Source organism: Sebastes umbrosus, chromosome 22 (assembly GCF_015220745.1).
Source record: "Sebastes umbrosus isolate fSebUmb1 chromosome 22, fSebUmb1.pri, whole genome shotgun sequence".
Taxonomy (NCBI): Eukaryota; Metazoa; Chordata; class Actinopteri; order Perciformes; family Sebastidae; genus Sebastes; species Sebastes umbrosus.
The window spans coordinates 23,411,331-23,434,112 of record NC_051290.1 but is presented as its reverse complement, the minus strand read 5'-3'; the positions used below and the strand labels follow the sequence as shown (position 1 = coordinate 23,434,112).

At 41.3% G+C, this 22,782-nt stretch overlaps 1 protein-coding gene and 1 long non-coding RNA gene across 5 annotated transcripts in view; both read right to left on the bottom strand.

Annotated features, from left to right (window-relative positions):
• Positions 1 to 2,005: 2,005 nt before the first annotated feature.
• On the bottom strand, positions 2,006 to 2,915 carry LOC119482267. Its single transcript, XR_005205387.1, has 3 exons — positions 2,776 to 2,915; positions 2,588 to 2,698; positions 2,006 to 2,064 (listed from the first exon to the last, which is right to left on the bottom strand). It is a non-coding gene; the product is annotated as an uncharacterized LOC119482267 (long non-coding RNA).
• Positions 2,916 to 13,286: 10,371 nt separating this feature from the next.
• The window catches only part of clcn5b (chloride channel, voltage-sensitive 5b), a 59,310-nt gene continuing 49,814 nt past the window's right edge, over positions 13,287 to 22,782 (bottom strand). For all 4 annotated transcript variants that reach the window (XM_037759744.1, XM_037759745.1, XM_037759743.1 and 1 more), the window contains 3 exons: positions 20,917 to 21,022; positions 20,239 to 20,455; positions 13,287 to 14,398 (listed from right to left, as the gene is read on the bottom strand). In XM_037759744.1, the coding sequence (XP_037615672.1) occupies positions 14,308 to 14,398; positions 20,239 to 20,455; positions 20,917 to 21,022 (414 nt within the window). In that variant the 3' untranslated portion in view covers positions 13,287 to 14,307. The remainder of the gene's footprint in view (positions 14,399 to 20,238; positions 20,456 to 20,916; positions 21,023 to 22,782) is intronic.

Genomic DNA, 22,782 nt, shown 5'->3' with positions numbered 1-22,782 from the left:
GTCTTCCAGCTCATTGTTTCGTTTTTACAGGCAAAAACCTTTAACTGCTTTGATTCACTGTTTCTGTTCTCAACAAACAAACAAACTCATTTCCAGACGCAGCAGGCAGCCGTTGCTCAGCCAAAAAAAATGGCCTCCAGCTCAACGACACCAGCCAGCAAGTTTAGCAATCTTCAGTTTAACTAGCTGATGGGCATAGTTGTGTCCAGACGGGACAATTTAGCGGAGATTCTCGAGTCAGTCAAGGCAGAACAGAGCAGGAGAGGCTGAGGAGTGACAGCTGGAGGCAGAGGCAGAGCAAAAGGTGACAAAGTAACATACCGAACACAGCAAAATAAAAATAACAATACAGGCAGAGGGCAGAGTCTCTGCAGATACAGACACCACCACACACTGCTAGTGGGTCATAAGTAACGACTGAGAGGGAGTCTGTTAGGTGCCGTGCTGAGTTGCCTGTATGTTGTGTTTTTGTGCCCTCTACTCTGTCTCTCTGGAGCTGTAGTGTCAAATTGTTTTACTCCCTGATCATTTGCTGTCTCTGTGGAGCAGTAGATTTAAGTTGAGTACCTTCGGGTTGTTTTGCGCTGCATTTTTAATCAGTAGCTTTAATTTGAGTGTTTTATTAGTGGTTACGGCCATAATTATTTAGTTGTGTACTTACCTCCCGTTTTCGGTTAGAGAGAAGCTTTCATTTGGTGTTTGTACATTTTTGTTACCATACTTTTTGTTAATAAATTGTATGAATATTTTTTAAAACAATCTTGTTGCCAGTCCTTCCATTCCCGGGTTTACAAATGTATTTTGTTACTCCCTCCATCCCCTGGACCGTAAACAGAGGGGAACATAACAGAGTCTATACATTGTTTTTTCAGGAAAATCAGACTCATTATGCCTTTAACCAGCTATATAGGCTCTATAAATCCATATCCTCTGTCAAATATCAACTGGACTTCGGGTTACTACAACACACATCTGCAGAGGGTTGTGAAAGGTTAAATAGCGCCCAGACTGTGGGGAGCATGTGAAGTGTCTGTAGCATGGCGTTGGATATGAAAATAAACTTGACTTGGAGGTTACTGCGATAGCAATCTGAGTGGCGATATGGAAAGTTTGAGAAAATATGAAAAATATGCATCGCAGTGCTTTCAGACGTACAGCGAATCGAGTGTGATTAAAATTCTTGTCTCTACTTTGATGGACAGTCGTTCTGGTATATGAATGTGGGCTGTGTTCAACGCATGTGGAAAACATGCTGAGTGAGCGGATCGCGGTGGAACCGTTGTTTCACTGAGTGACAAGCGTGACCGATTCTCCTGCAAATAAAATCCACCGCTTGTTTTTGGAACTGTATTCCAGGGTACGTTCAAAACACTTCAACAGGGTTTGGACAGAGATGCAAACAGGCGATACAGTTGGCAGCTGTAATATGAGTAAAGTTGGCCAATATTATATTAGAGGTAGAATAAAATGATTTTTAGATTAACTGTACTTACCGGTCACACAATGTGAGGAATGTTCCAGACGTCTACAGAGATGTTTTCATTGAAATATGATCGATTTTAAAGGTAGTCTGGGGAATAAGATAGTTTTTTCAGTCGGATTAGTAAATAAAGAATTAAAAGATAAATAAATAATGCATTTAATCATAAAAGATCATAAAGAAATGGCAGTACCATAATGGTACAGTATCGTGGTACATTTTACCAGGATAATGGTACTTTACTATCACTGTAGGCGCCTCATGACCATGCCACTGTAATACTAAAAAGTCTCATTAAACAAGCAGCTTGGTTGAAAATATGTTTAATAGATGTATATTATATGTCTATTAGTCTGTAGACGTTTAGTTTAGATTAAGGTTATTAAAGGTTGAAAAGTGAAAGTATAGTAGACATCTAGTCTTAGTCTAGGCCTAGGGTCAGCAACCTGTGCCCAACTTTAACTCGAGTAAAACTAATAAGCCACAATAACTGAAAACACCTTACAAGAAAATCCAAACAACCAGCTCCAATTACTTTTTATTAATACACCATAAAAATAAAAAACAAGCCTGTTTTTGTTACCCTGAAAAAGAGCACACGAAAAATTTGTTTTAATTTGCAAAATATAGTCGTTCTCCCATGGTGACTGTCACTCATATGAACTTGTGCACCATTAACTTTTTATGACATTTAATGCACCATCATGCAAAGTTCTCTCACGTCATGCAGTGAAAATATCATGGATGAATGTGAATGTATGGTAAATTGACTATGTATGATACAAACAATACAACATACCGCTGAATCAACACCTCTCCAACAGTCTCAACAAAAATGTAATATAGTTTAGGTTTTGTAATAAAAGTATAAATAATTGCATTTGTTTTAGCACTGGGTCGGATTACACTGCCCAGATGTTTGTAATGTAGCCTGTGTTGTAGATTTGTCCTATAGCCTGGTCAAACTTTCAGAGAGACCTTTTAAATGATATTCTACTGTAGCATAGTAAGCAGTTCCCTAATCTAATATTTATATCATGTAGCTATAATCTGCCTTCTACGTTTTGTGATAACAAAATAAAAAGTGTGAACACATCATCTCCATACCAGAGGTCTCCTCAGGCAGGGCCGGGCAGGGCACTGCAGAAGCATGTTGCACATTGGCTCAAACCTCTGTTGGTCCATGTGTGTTGGACTGAAGTCATCCATTCAATTTGACTGGCAAAGGGTGAAATAGTACACATGCTATCACCTTAGAAACTATTCAATGTTTAAAATGTTCAACCTTGCCTTACTTTGCTCTAAAGGAACTCCCCTGGGCACCCTTGCAGATCCTGTTCAAAATCAAGTTTTGATTTGCTGCATTGCTCCTTCATAATGGATTAAATCATCCGCACTATACAAACACCTGCAACACAGCACTCTTTTAGCTAGCAGTCAGCTAGTGGCTACCATTGGCTCCATTAGCTGTACGAGCCGGTTGTGTTGCAGCATCATCATGATTGGTGTTAACGTTGTGGACTAGTTAAGACACATAGATGTTAAACACTGACCACCCTGGCACATCCTGGTCAAAATAACTGCTTCAAAATCAAGTTGTATTTGCTGCATTGCTCCTTCATAATGGATTAAATCATCTCCACAGTGATACAAACACCTGCAAGACAGCACTTTTTCAGCTAGTGGCTAGCGTTAGCTACATTAGCTACACTAACAGTTTTGAGCTGCTGTAGCGTTAGCTTGTTCTGTATTTTGGTTAGCTTGATGCTATTAAATCATTTTTAGGGTAAGTTTTTAAGATGCTATAATATATATATATATATATAATATAATGTGCTTATCAGGCAGTGTACTGTTGTCAGCTAACTAGGAGCATGGAGCTCTTCATGGAGCTGTTCATGGAGCAGCAGCATGTTGAGCAGGTTGTTATCCTCCTCCACACCTGTCCATTGAGGTCAGCCACAGGTACACTGTTTACTTTAAGAGAGTAAAGGAGGCCTCTTTAAACAACTGTACATACGTTTATAATGTGCTTAATCTTGCTGTTCTGACGGGATATTTAATGTTACTGGTGATAGATTTTACTCACTGATGAGAAATTAAATTCAAAGTTATTGACACTTTTTTTTTTCATTTTGCGTTAAATCTTTTTCAGTCTCTCGATTCATACCTTTTATACAAGCAATGTGTTACTAATAAATCATAATACTACAAAGTCCAAGATGAATCGCTCTTTGGTTAACTTATAGTCATATAGACCTAACTGATAGATATATGCAACAACTAGGCTTATTCATTTAATAAGTGAAGGACTGTTTCACATGTTTTGTGCCTTTGCATCCCAGACTGACGGCAAGGTTGGTAGAAAAAGACAGACATGTGACAGCACTTTGCATGAAAAATAAGATCACATTAAATCATATTAAACAACTGTAATACTAAACCAAATGTACATATAACTCCATGATACTGGAGTTGGAAAACATGACTAGCCACTAATTCAAAGAAGGCTAATATTAGCTCTTTAAATGGGTCTGACTAATGCTAGAAAAACAATATAAATCCACGGGGGGTAAGATGAAAGCTTTATTGAAATAATGGATGAGTGTGTTGGCGTACGTGGGCTCCATGAAATTACAAAAAAGTGCCGGTTTGGTGCAGATGTAGGATTATATTACAGCTTGGGGACGTAAATTGGCTCGGTTGCACTTGATGACCTCAAGGTAGTTTCCAGTGTCCGTGCAACATGTTGGATGAAAACCAGTCTGATTGCAACCAATTTTTTGATGTTTTTGTGGAGGTCAGTGATAGCCGTCGCACAGTAGAATGGGTCGATCTTAGCCATCAACTCTCACGGATCCAATTCGTGATGTTTCTAGGGTTAAACCAAAACCACCAGAGAGAATATAAACTCATGTGGCACTGGTATATTTTTGATTACTTCCAGAGTATGTGTTGGCCCTGTTGAGGTTTTATTTCCATTTTCCGCTCTCTCTGGATTCAAACACACCCTTATCACCTCTTAAACCTTTGAGTTCGATCAGCCGTTCTCAACCTCGTCGCCTCGTGAGCTCTTAAAACGAAGCAGAGCTGGCTCGTGTCACCCAATCAAAGGCTGCGTCTGCAGTTCAACCAAAGGAATGACGTTCCCTCTTCGGGTTGTTTCATTTGATTAACTACCAGCAGAGGCCAAACAGGCTGGAAAACCTGCAGTATATCGCTGGAAGGAACTAATTTAGTGCACAATATCTGAGAAATAATATGATTTTATGGGTTGGCAGGGTTAAAGTTGTAAGTTGTGCAGGAGCTACATATTGTGTGACTAGGCTCATAATTTTGGGGTGTTTTTTTTGCAATCCTAAAAGTGTTTTCCAGGTACCAGGAGGGCATAAATATTTGGTCAGCCTCTTCTTGAACTTCCCCAGACACACTGAGTTCAGGAGGGGTTCAAACTATTTGATTACCAGTTAGGGGTGGGCCTACTGGGAGAGATCAACTCTGAAATTCCTCATTTCAAATGGAGGTCCGGCCTTTTGAGTCCTTAAGTGCCGTTACTTGTCAACACATCTTAAAGTTGCACTGATCAGGATTTTATAATATCAATGGATCAAATGACGACATGTAAAGTGAAAAGGGCTGTTTTTAGTGCCAAAATCAACAAAATCGGCTGTTCCCCCTCAGCTCTACAGAGCGTTTTATTGTCTTTGAGCTCATCGTTTTGGTTTTACAGTGCCAACTTTACTGCTTTGGTTCACGTTTACCGTTGACTGTTTCCTACAGGAGTTGATTTAGATCGAAACAGAACTAAAATGAGAGTGAATGTGAGATAATGTGGCCAGGAACATTGGCTTCAAATGAACGCCGATGTTGCTCCGTGTCTGCTCGGGGTGACGGATTTTTGTAGGCCAACCAGGAAGTTAGCATCGCCCTGGTTCCCAGGGTTTTTCCATTGGGTTTTGGATTATTGCAGAAAATAAGCTCTGTGGTAAACACACATTTTGATACTTACACGTTTTGTTCAGCAAGATAATCTTCACAATGAACAAATGAACATCCCTTTTATGATTTTTGAAGTGTGAATTCAATCGCCAGAAGTAAAAAGCTAACGTTAGGATATAAACAAACTACTGTACACCACGATCGCATGAGTGTCAGTATACACACAACAAGGCTGTAAAGGTAAACTAGTGTTCGGCGTGGTGACGTATAATGTCCCCGACAACCTCTAAAGTCTAATTTAGCACGAGTGGGATATTTACTAGGGATGTGCATTCCAAGCAAAAATACTATTCGAAAATCACTGGGTATTATTCGATTATTATTCGAATACAAGGGCAACATATATTTTTTAAGATGGTACGAATATTCGCATAAACTATTTGATTTTTTTTATAAATTACGTATTTTATGTCATAGAACAAAACGTTAAAATCTCTTCAGCTTGTGTTAACCACTGACCTTATTTCAGGCATGTAACTAAAACCCATTGACCCTCCAGACGAGGGAACAGGCAGTGCTAAAATACTAACTAATTTCTATGTTTTAGGACTCATTCCTGCAGCTCTCTACAGGAAATGCATTTGGCATATCAACTTTATAAGGTGCCCCAAGTGGCCAAAATCAATTAACGCAGGTTTAAAGAGGACCTATTATGCTCATTTTCAGGTGCATACTTTCAGTTTAGGTTTCTACTTGAACATGTTTACATGCTTTATTGATCAAAAAAACGCTTTATTTTTCTCATACCGGCTGTGCCGCAACACCTCTTTTCACCCTCCGTCTGAAACTCTCCGTATTAGCGCCTGTCTCTTTAAGCCCTCTCCTGAAAAGCCCAGTCTGCTCTGATTGGTCAGTTGGCCCACTATGTTGTGATTGGTCAACTGAACCAAACTCTTTGGACTCCACTCCAGCTCCGCTCTAACTAGCTTCGTTTGAGGGCGTGCCAAACTAGCCGCTAGGGCAGGTATTATGCAAATATGTTACTTGGTGACATCACCACGTTACAGAAGAAAAGGCGGGACTTCAAGCGAGGCATTTCAGACAGTTCAGGAGCAGTGATTCTGTGGGGGAGAATAACTTCCTTTTGCAGACCTTTCACATGCACAAAAAACGATATAACACTATTAAGAAAAGCGGAAAAGCACAAAAGCAAAACAGGTCCTCTTTAAGTTATCTTTTTTGCAACCTCTGGTGGCACGCTAAATATGGTGTAAAACTGCTGTCTGATTGGCCTTTGAGTTGCACCTACAGTCAAACGTTTCTCTCCTTCCTCTTTAGAACAGTTTCACATTGTAGGATTCTTCGAAATGACGTTTGGCTAACAAAGCTAAAAATAACTTGTTTATTGATGTTAACTGAGCTTTGAATATACAGTATAGTGTTTAGAAATACATCACTAAAAATACAGTAGTTTAAAGTGAATTAATGACGTCTACCACCTACCAGACTGTTTGCATTTAGTCAGAATATAATTCCAACCACAATCCTTTGTGTTCAGTGTTCCCTGTACATTTTTGTTGACTTCCTAATAGACCGTTAGTAGTGGGCTTTAGGTTGGTTCTAGGAATGTCACGGTACCAGAAATTTAGTAGTCGATACCAATACCAGTGAATTTCCACGATTCTCGATACCCAATTCAATACCACGGTAAAAAAACAACAACAACAACAATAAATCCCCTGTAATTCAACACGTACTCTTTTATTAAAAACATTTGAAGATTACAAAAAACAGAGGCATGTAGTCTTTAAGTAATAAATAAAAATAATTGACCCATTTAGTTCATTTTGGCGTATCAGCGGCGTGTTATCAATCGATAGTCAGACGACAGACACTACATACTGACCGTGAATGCATCTGGTCCGTCAGCTCAGAGTAGCAGGAGTAGGAGGCAGAGGATTTGTTGTGGAAGTGAAAAGCAAACGCACCTATTTGGCAAAGTTTCACGTTTAATCCCAACGCTATAAGGGAACCATAACTTTAGTGAGGTAATCATCGCGAGGTGGATGGAGCCGTCACAGCCGGTGTGCACGGAGCAGCGGAGCCAGGTAGACCCCCGCAGCGGAGCCCCGCAGCAAAAGCACTACCGGAGAGGCCAGACACACTGCCACCCAACAGTAAAGATCAGAGTCAGCACTCTGCACATGTTGACTGTCATCTTTTCTTGTAAAATGTCCGGTGTGATTGGTAACACCGATGTTGTCACCAGTTTATTAACCGGTGGGAACATTTTCCTCACTGTCACATCCCTACCAATGACCATTACAGGCATCGTACTGTACCTTCAGTACTGTAGAAAAAGAGTACCGTCACTTTTTTAAAATGTTGGCATCGACTTGGTACCGAAGTATCGGTTCTTGTGAAATCCCTAGTTGATTCACATGTTTGCTAGTGAAAGGTCAGTGTGATTATTGTGTGGCGGCAGAAGCTGTGGGAACCTCCACCTTTATAACCTCAGGTGAGGCCAAGAGGGCAGAGACACAACACTGTGGAGTGGATTAGATTGCATTCCTTTAAAACACACACACACACACACACACACACACACACACACACACACACACACCAACACACCAACACACTCTTGCTGCTTGCTCCAGGAAATGAACATGTCATCTCTTTGCATGCACGCTTTCTGCCAGAGAAAGGTAAGAGAGAGAAGAGATGTGACACTCTGGGGTGTAGGATGACACCTTGAATTGGCCTGTTACCACATCAGAATGATTTTGTAATGTGCACCGAGACAACGGCGGGCCTGGGAACGGGATGACTGATATGAGAGAGAAGCAAAATGAGGTGAGGCGACATATTTCAGAGAATAACCGACAAGGAACACACTGTAGAGTTAAGACAGGGAATCAAATGAGGAGGAAATAAAGAGGAGCACAGTGTGTGGAGGTACAACCTGGCTGAGTCTGAGGTGTGAGAATGTAGAAGCCACGAGCAGGTCGGTAACTCGAGCCCCATGTGAAGTCTCAGCAGCAGGAACTCAAGAATACACTGAGTCATTACTAAGCAGCTACAATGCACTCACATTCCATAATAGTCACACACACAGACACACACACGCACACACACACAGAGAGAGATGTCAACCACCCACATGAATACACACTTCCTCTCCATCTTCGCCGCTCTGAACTCTGAACTTCTCACAGAGATTATGTGGCCAGAAACAAGCTCTGACTCGCTGTCGGAGACGCTTAGTCAAGAGTGACAGCGTGACACCTTTAACCCCGAGGGTCTGCAGAATAAACACACACACACACGCACGCACACACACACACAGGGGTCGTCTAGAGTGGTGGTCCCCCAGCATGGACAGATTATAAAACAATGGGTCTCATGCATCAACATTCTCTTAAATTTCTCTTAATATTTTCCCTTAATTTTCTGTTAAGAGAAGAAATAAGAGAAGTCAACTCCAGATGCACCAAACGTTCCGAACCATCCACATCAGCTCTCACCCCGGTGAGCTGAAAGATGAATCCCACTTGATCCTAAATTGGAGGCGTGTGGTTGATTGTTTATTATCAGCGTTGGTAACGCCCCCTAAACACCGTATAAGGGCAGGTGTTGTGCCGTGTGTAAATACTCCCCAGAATTGGAGGGATGCCACCAAAAACAAGACTCGGTCTAAACTGTGTACGATCAGTCGGTGAATTTGTGGCTAAATTGTTCTACAGATAGTCCGTGGTCATGTCTATTATGTTAAATCCAGCGCTACATGTCCACCAGGTCTGGCGAGGACACTAGAGGACGCACTGAATGTGTTTATCGAACCTCATGGTAATCTATCCAGTCATTGTTGGGACATTTCACTTTAAAAAATCATCAAATGTCAACCTGCTGGTGGCGCTAGAAGAAACGTCAGAGGTTATTAGGCTTCTGAATATGAATGTCTGTACAAAATGTCATGGTAATCCATCCAATAGTTGGTGAGATATTTCAGTCTGAACCAAACGGTCTGAATCAATACGGAGCCCATTCCACTTTCCAAAAACAAATTTTAAAGGTACCATATCGTGCTCATTGTCAGGTTCATACTTGTATTTTGTGTTTCTACTAGAACATGTTTACATGCTGTAATGTTAAAAAAAATGCCTGTATTTACCCTCTGTCTGAAACGCTGCGTTTTAGTACATTTCAATGGAATTGCAACAGAACTGCGTTGCTAGGCAATGTTGTTGTTTAAAACTGTGTAATGGTCTAAATATTGTATATTTGTGACATCACAAATGGACAGAAATCCTAACGGCTTGTTTCAAACGCGCAATTTCTGAATACGGGCTGTGTGTATTTCTCCGTATATTGAGCGTTTTGATAGTTTAACAGTATTTATATAGGACTTAAACCTGCTTTATAATATAAAAGACATGAAAATCGCACTTTTTACAGTATGGGACCTTTAATAGTGAAACAGTTACTTCAAACAGAAGCTCTGTCTCAGATGCCCACTGACTCCCAACCCTTTTAGGCTTGTGACCCCTTAAAAACTAAATGATTACTTGCGACCACGTCTGCATATAAAGAGGGATTTTAGCATCTCAGAATCTTTCATTTGAGTAACTTTTAGAGGCCTGAAACGGTAAATCTTTCCAGTAAAAGAGAACAATGTTTTGTTTTTCTTCTTCTGACCCTTCAGATTGTTTTCTTGTGACTCCTTGGAGGCGTCCAAACCTCCTTCTCTAATTACTCAAAACTGACTACACCCCAACAGATCTCTTAAAATGAATACTTTAACCACAAAATGACCATTTGTAGATCAGTTACTCACCCCGTGTTGCCTTGAATTCTTGAAGAACACTTTGTTTTTCTCACATGCCTCCACGGTGAACGGACAATCATAAAACTGAGAGAAGATTTGATGATTGAAGGAAATTGGAGGCCGCGTTTAACAGCTAAACTTTATCGAAACATCCGTTTACTCTCACACAACTCGTGCAAGTTTAATCCAAGTCTCATTTATTCAGCTTTAGTAGAAGGAAAGGGTTTTGCATCAATGCCATGAAGTAATTACTGAGTCTCTGTTTTGTGTTTAGAAATATGAAATCAAATCATGGTCACAGATGATTTTATGGTAATTAGCCGAATATTTCTCCTCACCTGGATGTGGCTATTTGCTGGTTTGGAGTGTAATCACCAGCGACCGCCGAGCCAATTATCTGACACGAATCAACGTTTCATTGAAAGAATTATTTCTCTGGCAGTAACTTAACATAATGAATCACAACAGAGGAGGCTGAGACTAATTCAGAGTGGGTTTATCTCGCAACGCATGGCAACTGAAAACAGATGTTCTAATAAAGACATCACAGCATACTGTTGCACGCTGTGCAATAACAGATTCAAGCAGGGCACCACTGAGAGAGGACTCTTCCTTATGTTGCATTTGACTTGATGCTGTCAAACTAAAACAATCAGGCTGATTTCAGAGATTAAATCCTCTTGGAAGTGCTGGACCTGACTACAGTAAGAAATCCCTAAACAAAATCAGTCAATTTGCAACAGATAAACTAAAGGAAACAACCTGCAGGTTAACATCGTTTCACCAGGTTTGACCACTTGAGGGCAGCAGAAACCAGCTGTAGACACGTAGCAACATCTGGAATCATGTTTGTGTCTACGTGATGAATGTTAGTCCAACCCGATCTCATGGGAAGGCGTAGAAATAGCACAACATTTCAACCCATTTAAGGCTTTTTGCATGTCATTTAATGCTACGTCATAACCGTGAAAAAGTCACGGTTATGTTTAGGCAACAAAACCACTTGGTTAGGTCATGAACACCAGTCTGCTGGTTGATAGTCCTGTGTTTGTTGGTGCTTTTCGTGTGTCATTTATACGCCACGTTGTTACCATGAAATGGTCGTGGTTATGTTTAGGCAACAAAACTATGGTAATGTCGGCATTTAGGTTCAGGCAACAAAACCACTTGGTTAGGTTTGGGAAAAACATCATGGTTGGGCTTAAAATAAGTACGTAAACTAAGTAAAATACGACCGTAAACAACGTAACATAAGTACGGAAAACACGTCACAAACATAACTTCAAAATATCTTAACAACACTTTGGGACACGAACACCGGTCTGCTGGTTGATAGTCCTGTGTTTGTTGGGGCTTTTCGCGTGTCATTTATACACCATGTTGTTACCAAGAAACAGTCGCGGTAACCTGTATGTTTAGGCAACAAAACTACGGTAACGGCCTGTTAGGTTTCGGCAACAGAACCACTTAGTTAAGTTTCGGAATAACATCACGATTGGGCTTAAAATAACTATATGAACTAAGTAAAATACGTACGTAAATAACGAGACATAATTACGGAAAACATGTCAAAAACTTCACTAACATAACTTTAAAATGACTCAACAACACTTTGGGACACGAACACCAGTCTCCTTGTTGAAAGTCCTGTTTGTTGGACCCATCCACCTCCACTCCCGTCTGCCATAAACAGTCAGTTTTTATTCTACGTCACTAGCTCTGAGTGTAGCATATTACCGCGGGTGCGTTCACATTAGTCGATACAGACTACATGGCGTACACATGACAGGCCAAAAGCAACAAAGGTGTTGTTATTGAACGCAAAATGACTTACAAAATAATTCATACATCATTTGGTGAGACCGGGCTGAATATTCACTCTCCTTTTAGCTCCGTTTTTGGTCTCCACCAACTCCCCCTGAGAAGAAGATCTGGCTCTTTAGCTGCTAAATGTGCCACTATGTTGTTCACCAGCTTTTTTTTGTTGAAAACATCTGCCTGCTACATCTGCAAACTTTGATGAGAGAGAATCATATTGTGGGCCATAAAACGAAACAATTCAAATTAACATACCGTATTTCTGCCAAGTGCCCAAAAACTAAAAGGTCATGCTTCTCCAAACAAGTGTGTTTCAGATTAATAAATTAGGTACAAGTCAAATTTCAGCCTCCCTGGAATGTTTTTACAGGCAGCACAGAGCAATCTCCAGGTGTGACGGAGTGAGAAAAAGACAATTCAATGGATAAATACAGAGTCGAGGAACCAGGGCTGAACTTTATGAGTAGCAGGCTGAAAAAGAAAAGAGCACGAGGCCCAGACAAGTTGACCTGCTCAACCTTAAAGGGTTCAAAATAGTCTTGAATAATATTATTCTGCCGAACTGGACGGTGATATAACGTCTGAAATATCAGGAGCTGCCTTTCTGCAAGCGAATGTTTGTCCAGACGTCAGCAGGGCTAGTTTGATCTGAATCAAGAAACAAATCTGTTCAAATCCCTCATTGGATATGTTCTTAGGTTTTTAGCAAATGTATAAATACCATTAAGAGTATTTAAGAAAGAAAAATCGATTTTTTCTCGTCAGATTACTTATTTTATATTCATCTAATTTTAATAAAAAAACAAGAGAAGAGATAAAAGATTCAAATGATTTTGTTAGAATAAAAATATCTATAATCAGGTCAACATGGAACTAGTGCTGTCACAATGTCAGATTTCCACTCCACCATTATTGTAGCAAAAAGAATTTACAATATTATCACAATATTTATAGAAATAATATTAATAATAATAATACTTTCAATAACAGTCATCTTTAACTAATTAAAAAATATATTTTTAATTATCTTTTCTTTTTTTTTTATAAAATAAAATAAATATATTTTTCATATGTGTATTATTAACATGATATCAATATCTAATTTTTAATCACAGTTATCGTCAATACCGGTACATCAAGACACCCCTACCAAACCCAAACTGGAAAAATTCACAGGATGAGAGTCAACATCATACAAAAAACACAAACAGACACGTTCAAGTCAGTGAAATAATTTAGTGGGACAAACAATTTTACATTTACATAAATTACTTATGTGTCATGATTCTCTCTTTTTGTATTATTTTAGCCCTTCCACAGCAGCCCAGAAACACCTACACCCTTCCATAAGGCATGACGTGGTTTGTGCAGAATTGTCATTATGATTTCTGTATTGGAATATAACCGCCACTCAGAAGAATGGCGAGACAACACTGCATAGTTCCCAGGCTGGAGCCGCGTTACTAATCACAAGAGTCTATATGACAAAACATAAAGACATTTCTGGAGAGTTCCCAGGCTGTCATGAAGTCTTTATGGAGTGTAAGTGTGTGTATTAGATCCTCTTCTCACACTCCTGGATGCTTCACCCCCCCGAGGCTGCAGGAAACCTCACAGGAGGGAGGGAGTGAGGGAGGGAGGGAGGAGGAGGAGGAGGAGGAGGAGGCAGAGCATCCATCAGCCCAGCTCAGAGTGCTCTGTCTGGGCTCGCTGTGACGGCCGGAGGGCACGGAGCTCCACAAACCGCCCTTTCTCTCCCCTGATGTCTTTATTTCTCCTCAGTATTTATGACAGAGAGGATTATCTGTTCCCTCCTCCTTTTAAATGTTTTTCTCTTTAGGTGTTGCAGAGAAGCAAGATGGCATTCCTCACTTTAGAAAGAGAGAAAGGTAGGAATGGAAAAAGCCAAAAAGGGAGCAGATGTGAACTAATCCATTGACTTATTTCTCATGTGTCCCTGTACTGCATCCTTCTGGGTTGAACATGAAATTGGGGCCAGCAGTGTCAGCGAGGATGAGCCAAAAACGGAAAGCCAAAAACGCCTCCACGTTACAAAAAAAAAAAGAAGGATTCATTGTTCTCTAGTCGCATGTGCAAACGGAGCTCCACTTACTTGGCCTTCTCCAACAGCCTTTTTTATCAAAGTTGAAGAGGTAAAAGGTGCGTTTAGTTTCCGAGCTGGTGTCTTCTTCTCCCGCTGGTCTACAGAGGAGAGATGGAAGGATGACGAAGAGGACGGAGTTCAGTTGAAGAGGATGGAGTCGGGGTCTCTGTTGGCGATCTGCGCCATGTGTTTCAGGATGTCTTTCTTTGTGATGATTCCCAGCAGCCTCCTGGTGAGCCACACAAACAGAGAGGGAGAGAAGATTACTTCATATCATACTTTGCTTGGTTCGTCACGGAGAGCCAAAGAATTGACAGAAAGCAGAGATGCACATTGAGTGGAGATCTGGCCTCCAGTCTCGTAATTTTATTACAGTCCCAGGAGGAAAACTGGCACGCAGCGTAAACAGAATGAAGAGGGGAAACACAAAGACCCTCATCACACTGACGCCAGTTACTCCTTACATACGGTCAGGTTCACTCTCAGGACAGTCAGCAACAAGAGCACAAACTATCCTTTAACAAGCAGCTTTTGAAAAATGGATCACTTTCTCAGAATGAGCCACCCACACGTCCTCGTGGAATCATCTGTCGCTGTCGAAATATCTCACAAAAACAACTTATATGATTTAATTCATTCACAATGTGAGTCTGACCAGCATCAGTGGGATAACAACTGTACACAGAGTAAAAACATAAGACGGAAAATAACCACGCTCTTCAGATATGTCAAGGCTGGGTGTTTTTTTGTGGTTTCTGTCATAATTACCTGTCCTATTTCTGCACGAAGCTCTTAAAGGGACAGTGTGTAGGATTTGGAGGCATCTAGCCCGACTGAATACCCCTCCGCTCACTCCTCCCTTTCCAAGACTGAGGTAATGTGAGCCACTGAGTGCAAAACCGTGGTAACGCCGTTCACCTCGCTCAGAGACCATCCTCACTAGGGCTGCAACTAATCATTATTTTCATCGTCGATTCATCTGTTGATTATTTTCTCGATTAAGCGATTAGTTGTTTGGTCTATAAAATGTCAGAAAATGGTGAGAAATGTGGATCAGTGTTTCCAAAGCCCAAGATGACGTCTTCAAATCAACTCATCAACTCAAAGATGTTCAGTTCACTGTCATAGAGGAGGAAACAAACCAGAAAAATACACACTGTTTGTTGGACACTCACTAAAGTTCCGCCGGGCAGACACACAGCTGACAACCTGCTAAACTAAACTAAATGTGCGGTGGAGACTTTTACTGGGAAAGTGGCTGCATGTCCGCGACACTACACGCAGCATCGTAGCTGCTAAGTTAACGCTCCCGGACGGTGAACTGGGGACTCCCGTCAACCAATATCTGTTGTGCTCCTACAGCTGGTACACCGCTTCAAGGGTCGGTTATCGGTTAAGAAAAAATTTCAAAATGAGCATCCCTATTATGAATATTATATTCAATTTCTGCTCATAAATCCCCTCAAATGTTACACACTGTTCCTTTAAAACAAGCTTGTGTTCCAGAATAAATTGCAGCTAAGCTGACAAAAGAAAAGAAACAGGCTGGGAGTGTCTTGAAGCCAGATATGACTCATGCCAATGAGGCAACCTTGAACTAAAGACGCCAACTACACTGTAGATATTCTGTTGCCAGTCAGAGCGATGAAATGAAGATCTCACAAGACGGCCGTAGAGATCGTACACTAACGCTGCACTTCACACAGCCTCAAGGTCTTTTCTCTGAGTGTGTCAGACTGTCTTCATTCTCAGTCAATGAGTGATAAGCTTGCTCTAAAACCTCACGTGAAAATACAAATCCAGCATGATGAAGCAGAATGAGACACTCCTTCTTCCTTCTGCTCTGAAGACCAAGCTTTTCCCTTTTATGTGCCTCCTCTTGTTCTCATAAAAAAATGTCTTCCTGTCACACGTGGATCCACTCTGGTATAGTTTCAGCTTTCTATTGTTGGCCGGCGAGCAGCCCATCTGAAGCAAATATATGCGAGTCCCGAAGAAGTCGTTGGGCCTGTCAACGGCCTGTCAACAGCTGTGTGGGATGTCTAAAGTGCCCTTGGGCCAGGCAGTGAGCGGACCTTAAGTTGCCCATTGGTAATCAGATCTTCTGGTGGTACAGCGGCTAAATGACCGAGAAGTAAACATGTAGAGCTGAACTCAGAGGAGCATCGGAGGCCGTTGTTGACAGCGTTTTAGCTTGATTTGGTTTGAATTATAGTTGATCAAACAAGTCACCTCCAGGCTACACACACACTGAACAGATCTGCTCCAACTGGCAGCAGATGTAACCTTAACCAGTGGTTTAACACATTAAAATTAGTCTACAGATTGCTACCAATGTTCTGCTACAGCTCCATCTACATATCCATCCATCATGTCCCAGATCTCTATGGCAGTTTGGTCTCAGACTAATGCCGACCCCACACCAAATGACTGTTCAAGCCATTTCACTGTCACAGATATATGTCCAATGTCGGAATCAAATCACAGAGTGGTGCCGTCAGATGTGGTGGTGTTTACCATGTCACCAGAAGAGTCCATATGAACGCCCTGAGGAAAATGTTGATATTCCCAACGGCATTTCTTGCATTATGTTACCCTCTTGCTTGCTAACTTGTTAGCCTCTGTGGCTTCTAGATGCCGACAGTAACGTTAATATCAGCGTTGCTTAGCAGTGTTGTTCTCACCAACGCCGCGCTTATCGTGTACACGATTTCCCATGTTATAAACACAAGCTCACCAGTTTCATTTGAAGGCACCATATTGAGTATTGAGTATTCCTGATCTATTTTCCATCAACACTGATGCATAGGATACATTTGCAACAGGTTACAGCTTTCTTGGAGCCCGAGCAAGGCTATTACTTTGACCGCTAGATGACGATCTCACGCTCAATTTACACCAGAGCAGTGGCGAAGCAGCCGTTTATTCTGTGGCGAAGTGCGGTCAAATAAAAGTTGGGAAAAGTTTTACTTTTAGCAGCCAAGTTCAGCCAGAGAGGAACCACAGCTGATCAGTAAACATATCATGTGACATGTTGACTTATGTTACAAAGAATTTCTTCCCAACTGAAACACATGAACACGCCTCCCGGCCGCAGAAATATAGAATTATTGCGGCGAGCTGCACTTTGCCGCTGCCTGGTGTGAATTTGACGCCAAGCATAACAATTAATTTTTGTCCTGCAGCTGATAAAGTTTAAGGGTTTGAAAAAACCATAGCGCAAAACATAACGCAAAGTTTAACAAATAAAAGGATAGAATAATGATAAAACCCTAAAATATCCAGTAAATTATAGTGATATAAAATAGTAGTAGTGTTTATTTGCCACCAACCTTGCGTTTACGTGCATATTATTGGAAAGAAAACAGACTTCAAGCCTAAATAAACGCGACAGGTCGCGGTTACGCCACAGCTGAGACTGCACGGATCCGATGTAGACAGCTGCATAGATTAACATCAGAGCGTATCTGTTGTGTCAGACGCACGACTGAAAAACACGTCTTGCGGTCTGGACACGGGGTCAAGACGAGAGCTAGTTGGACCAAGACTACAAGCTCAATAAGCTGAGGGTCTACGTTTCACTGGAAAACAAATACAACTGTGTCAGAAATAGAAAGTGACAAAGAGAAACCACAAGACATATTGTTACATCTGTGTACAAGCTACTATAAGCCTGCGCTTGACAGTGTTTGTAAAATACACTATTTCTGTACATAACTCCGCTCCCAAATCCCCGAGAGCTGTGTGTCTGAGGACACATCTAAACAAATGAGCGTGTGTGTGAGAGACAGTAAGGAAATGAAGTGGAGAAAATTAATGAAACGCTGATTAAGTTTATTCTCACTGGGATTATCTTCTGTTCTGGTCTGTCTGAATGTAATTATTTGTCATCACAAAGACAGTCAGACAGCGTTGTGTGTGACATGTTGGAGATGGAAGTGGTTTTGTGGATGGAGACGATTTCAAACAAAGTGATGGAAAGTTCTTGTAAATATGTTTGAGGTTAAGATCCATTTTCAAAAGACAACACATATCCTGGCTGTGCAGTGTTTATCCATCAGATGGATTTACGCCAACAATAGACTGTATATAAAAAGTGGACGTAGTCACCGTTAGGGATGTCACGATACCAGAAATCTAGTAGTTTAGTACAACAATAAATCCCATGTAATTCAACACGTACTCTTTTATTAAAAACATTTGAACATTACAAAAAACAGAGGCATGTAGCTTTTAAGTAATAGATAAAAGAATTGATCCTTTTTGTTCATTTTGGCGTATCAGCGGCGTGTCGATAGTCAATTTTCATAATCGATAGTCAGGCGATGGACGCTACATACTGACCGTGAACGCATCTGGTCCGTCAGCTCAGAGTAGAGTTGACAGACCGAGAAATGGCAGAGGATTTTTTGTTGAAGCGAAAAGCAAACGCACCTGTTTGGCAATATTTCACGTTTAATCTCAATGCTATAAGGGAACCAGAACGTTAATGAGGTAATCATCGCGAGGTGGATGGAGCCGTCACAGCCGGTGTGCACGGAGCAGCGGCGCCAGGTAGACCCCCGCAGCAGAGCCCCGCAGCAAAAGCTCTACCGGAGAGGCCAGACACACCGCCACCCGACAGTAAAGATCAGAGTCAGCGCTCTGCACATGTTGACCGTCATCTTTTCTTGTAAAATGTCCGGTGTGATTGGTAACACCGGTGTTGTCACCAGTTTATTAACCGGTGGGAACATTTTCCTCACTGTCACATCCCTACCAATGACCATTACAGGCATCGTACGGTACCTTCAGTACTGTAGAAAAAGAGTACCGTCACTTTTTTAGAACTTGGGCATCAACTTGGTACCGAAGTATCGGTTCTCGCAACATCCCTAGTCATGGTGACGTCACCTGTTGGTTTGTGGACTGCCGTTTTGAAGCCTCGTGTCTGGCATTTTGGACGTCGCCATCTTGTTTTTTTTGCAACCAGAAGTGACACCACTAAGCAAAGAATGTCTGGGAAAAGGAGGCTTTTTTTGTGGGGAAGTTTGTCTCTTCCTTCTATTGGAAACTAGGGCTGCCCTCGATCAACGGAATTCTTAGTCGACTAACACTCAAACGATTTCGTCGACTAATGGACTAAAGAAGACTCAGTGGACTGAGACCAAAACGACCGATTAGTTGACTAATGGACTAAAGAAGACTCAGTGGACTGAGACCAAAATGACCGATTAGTTGACTAATGGACTACGAGAGGACAGCCCTACTCGTAGCACTAAAACTCTGTGTAGCGAAATACCCTCCTTCTAGATATCTGACTGTGCCTTTGAGCCCCTAAAGCGTCAAAAGAAATGTCTACTGAGGTGCTTCAGGACATCCTCATAAACACATCCCTGCTTTACCGTTTCTCTAACTTCCTTTCTCCTTTGATAGATGCTCACAGCAGAAGAAGCAGAACATAAACTCGTCCTCTGATTAGGTTCCAAAACAGTCCATAAATCAGCACTTTGAAGTGGCGGGTCTGACTTTGAAGATGGAATTTTACGAGCTACATGTAAAATACCAAATACCACGGCAGCTTTGCCGCCGTGTCCGTAAACATCTCCGCGAGGTCAACAAGGATGTTTTCCATTACGTCAGCGGATGCTACAGATACCATGTTTGAAAGGGGCTCTAAAAGAGGTCAGCGGCGGTGAAGACATTTGGGTAAATACACCTGAAGAGTTTTTCTGTACCATCTCTCACTCCCCCCCCCGCCCTCCATTAACCGTCCATGTCTTCCTCCCTGTGCCTCCTTGCTTTCCTTTAATGCATGACCTGACAGCTGAGCGACCCGAGGCGCTCCTACACACCCATCCGTCACTCCTTGTAGCCCTACACAAGCACAATTTCCTGAAGATGTCTCACTTTAACGTCTACAGGCGTGGGAGTGTGGTTGGTTTATGTATTCGTCCATCTTTCCTCCTATCTATCAGTCCTTTCTCTTCTGACTTTAATGCTACAGCAAAGAGGATTTTCTAGAGGAATAAAAATAACTAAATCTGTGTGTGTGTGTGTGTGTGTGTGTGTGTGTGTGTTTGTTCTCACCCGTTATGTGTAACTAGACACTGGCGTAGGCCCAGCTTCCTGAAGATGTCCACAGTGATGTCCATGGGCGTGTGGTCTGTGACGGTGAAGGGGCTCAGGTCCATGATGCCTCTGAGGCGGAGCGGCGGTGGACCGTCGGCAGGCTGAGCTGGAGTATGCTCAGTGAAGACCACCTGGGAAGCGCTGACGACGCCCTCCTGGCGCTTTCGGGCGTTGTCTGAAAGGAGTGGTGGTTAGAATTTGTTGTTCAACCCGTGTGATTCATGATGCATTAAAAAATTATTTGTGTCTCGCCGTTGACTACGTTCATATTTTAAAGTCCCATGGTGGTCCACCGGAAGGGGCGGGACTTCGCCTCTCTATATGGTAAATGGTAAATGGACTTGCATTTATATAGTGCTTTTCTAGTCTTCTGACCACTCAAAGCTCTTTACACTACATGTCAGCATTCACCCATTCACACACACATTCACACACACATTCATACACTGATGGCAGAGGCTGCCCATCAGGATCTAATCTAAATACTCATTCACACACCGATGGCTATGCCTTCGCTCAAGGACATCAACATGTGACCCGGAGCAGCCGGGGATCGAACCACCGACCTTCCAATTGGTGGACAACCTGCTCTACCCTCTGAGCCTATAGACAGCAGATATGTGGTCCGGTTCTGACCTATTGATATGAGCAGGTCTCTTCTGAGGACAAATCCCACCAGCCTCTGGGACTCCTGAGAGACGACCACAGGGAAGCCACTGTAGTGAGTGCTTTCCACCAAGGCCTGGGGACAAACCAGAACAGTACATGTTATATATCACAGCTTACACAGGTCTATATCCGTATCCACATCTACACTTGTTTTGCTTTAAAGGAGAACTTTAGTATTTTTCAAACTGGACCCTATTTTAATAATAATCTGAGCTTGTCTGAAGCAAAAACAAGAACTTTTAGTGGACAGTGCCAGGTAGCCCCAAATGATTACATTACAGCCCGTTTAGTGTCTGCAGCGTTCTCCCTCAATACTGGACCAGTTTCAAAAAGTATTGTCCCTACAAAAACATGAGAAAATAGGGTCCAGGTGGAAAAATTCCAAAGTTACCTTTTAATATAACTACATGTGCTTTCTATAGTACTGTGTATTTCTGCTTTGCATTCCAGTTTGTTGCCCCAAGCGAGGGAGTTTAAGTATCTCAGGGTTTTGTTGGATACTGGTAACAATCTCAGGGTAAAATGGAGCAGGAGATGGACAGGCGGTTTGGTGCGGCGTCAGCAGATATGCGGGCGCTGTGCCGAATAGTAGTTGTGAAGAAGGAGCTGAGCCAGAGGGCAAAGCTCTCGATTTACCGGTCCTTCTACGTTCCAACGTTCAACTACTAAAGAATGAGATTGCAGATACGAACGGCCGAAATGACCTTCCTTAGAGATTAGGGTGAGGAGCTCAGACATCCGGAGGGAGCTCGAAGAAGAGACGTTGCTCCTTCACCTCTAAAGGGACCAGCTCAGGTGGTTCGGGCATTTGATCAGGATCCTCCTAGACGCTCCCTTTGGAGGTTTTCAGGTCATGTCCAACGGGTAAGAGGCCCCGGGGTAGACCCAGAACACGCTGGAAGGCTGGTTATGGGTTAGAGGGCTCGTGTTTTTCCTTGATATGTTGGCTAGAACATTTTGTAGGAGAAGTTATACAAGTAATAGCATAATTTTCATTATTATCATTATTATTACTGTCATGATTATTACTGTTTTTCATTTATATTATTATTGTTGTTTTTATTATTAATTAATTTATATATATATATAAATAATTCAGTATTTATTTGTTTTCCTTTTTTTAATTAGGTATTTATTTTATTATTTTTTGAAAACTCTTTTTTATTTATTATTATTGGCAAGAACATTTTGTAGGAAAAGTTACACAAGTAATGGCATCATTTTCATTAATATTATTATTATTGTCATGATTATTACCATTTTTCATTTATATTATCATTGTTTTTATTATTCATTTATTTTGAATATTTCTATATATTTTCATTGTATTATTCAGTATGTATTTGCTTTCCTTTTTTAAAAATTCCATATTTATTTATTTATTTTCTTATTTTTGAAGAGTCTTCTTCTCGTGTCTTTTGACATTATTGGCTAGAACATTTTGTAGGAGAAGTTACACAATTCATAGTATTATTTTCATTATTATTGTTTATTATTATTGTTATTGTCATGATTATTACTGTTGCTCATTTATTACTATTATTATGATTATTGTTTTCATCACTAATTTATTTTTTATATTTTATTACTCAGTATTTATTTATTTTAATATGTTAGTGTTGTATGAAGTGTTCTTCTATGGAAAAGATTATATGTTTTGCTATCTTGGAAAAATGATGCTTCACATTAAAAACATGTGAAACAGAACCCGCTGGAGAGATTCTATATCTGGTCTGGTCTGGGAACGCCTCGGGGTCCCCCAGGAGGAGCTGGAGAACGTTGCTGGAGAGAGGGACGTCTGGAATACCTCACTAAGCCTGCTGCCCCCTGCGA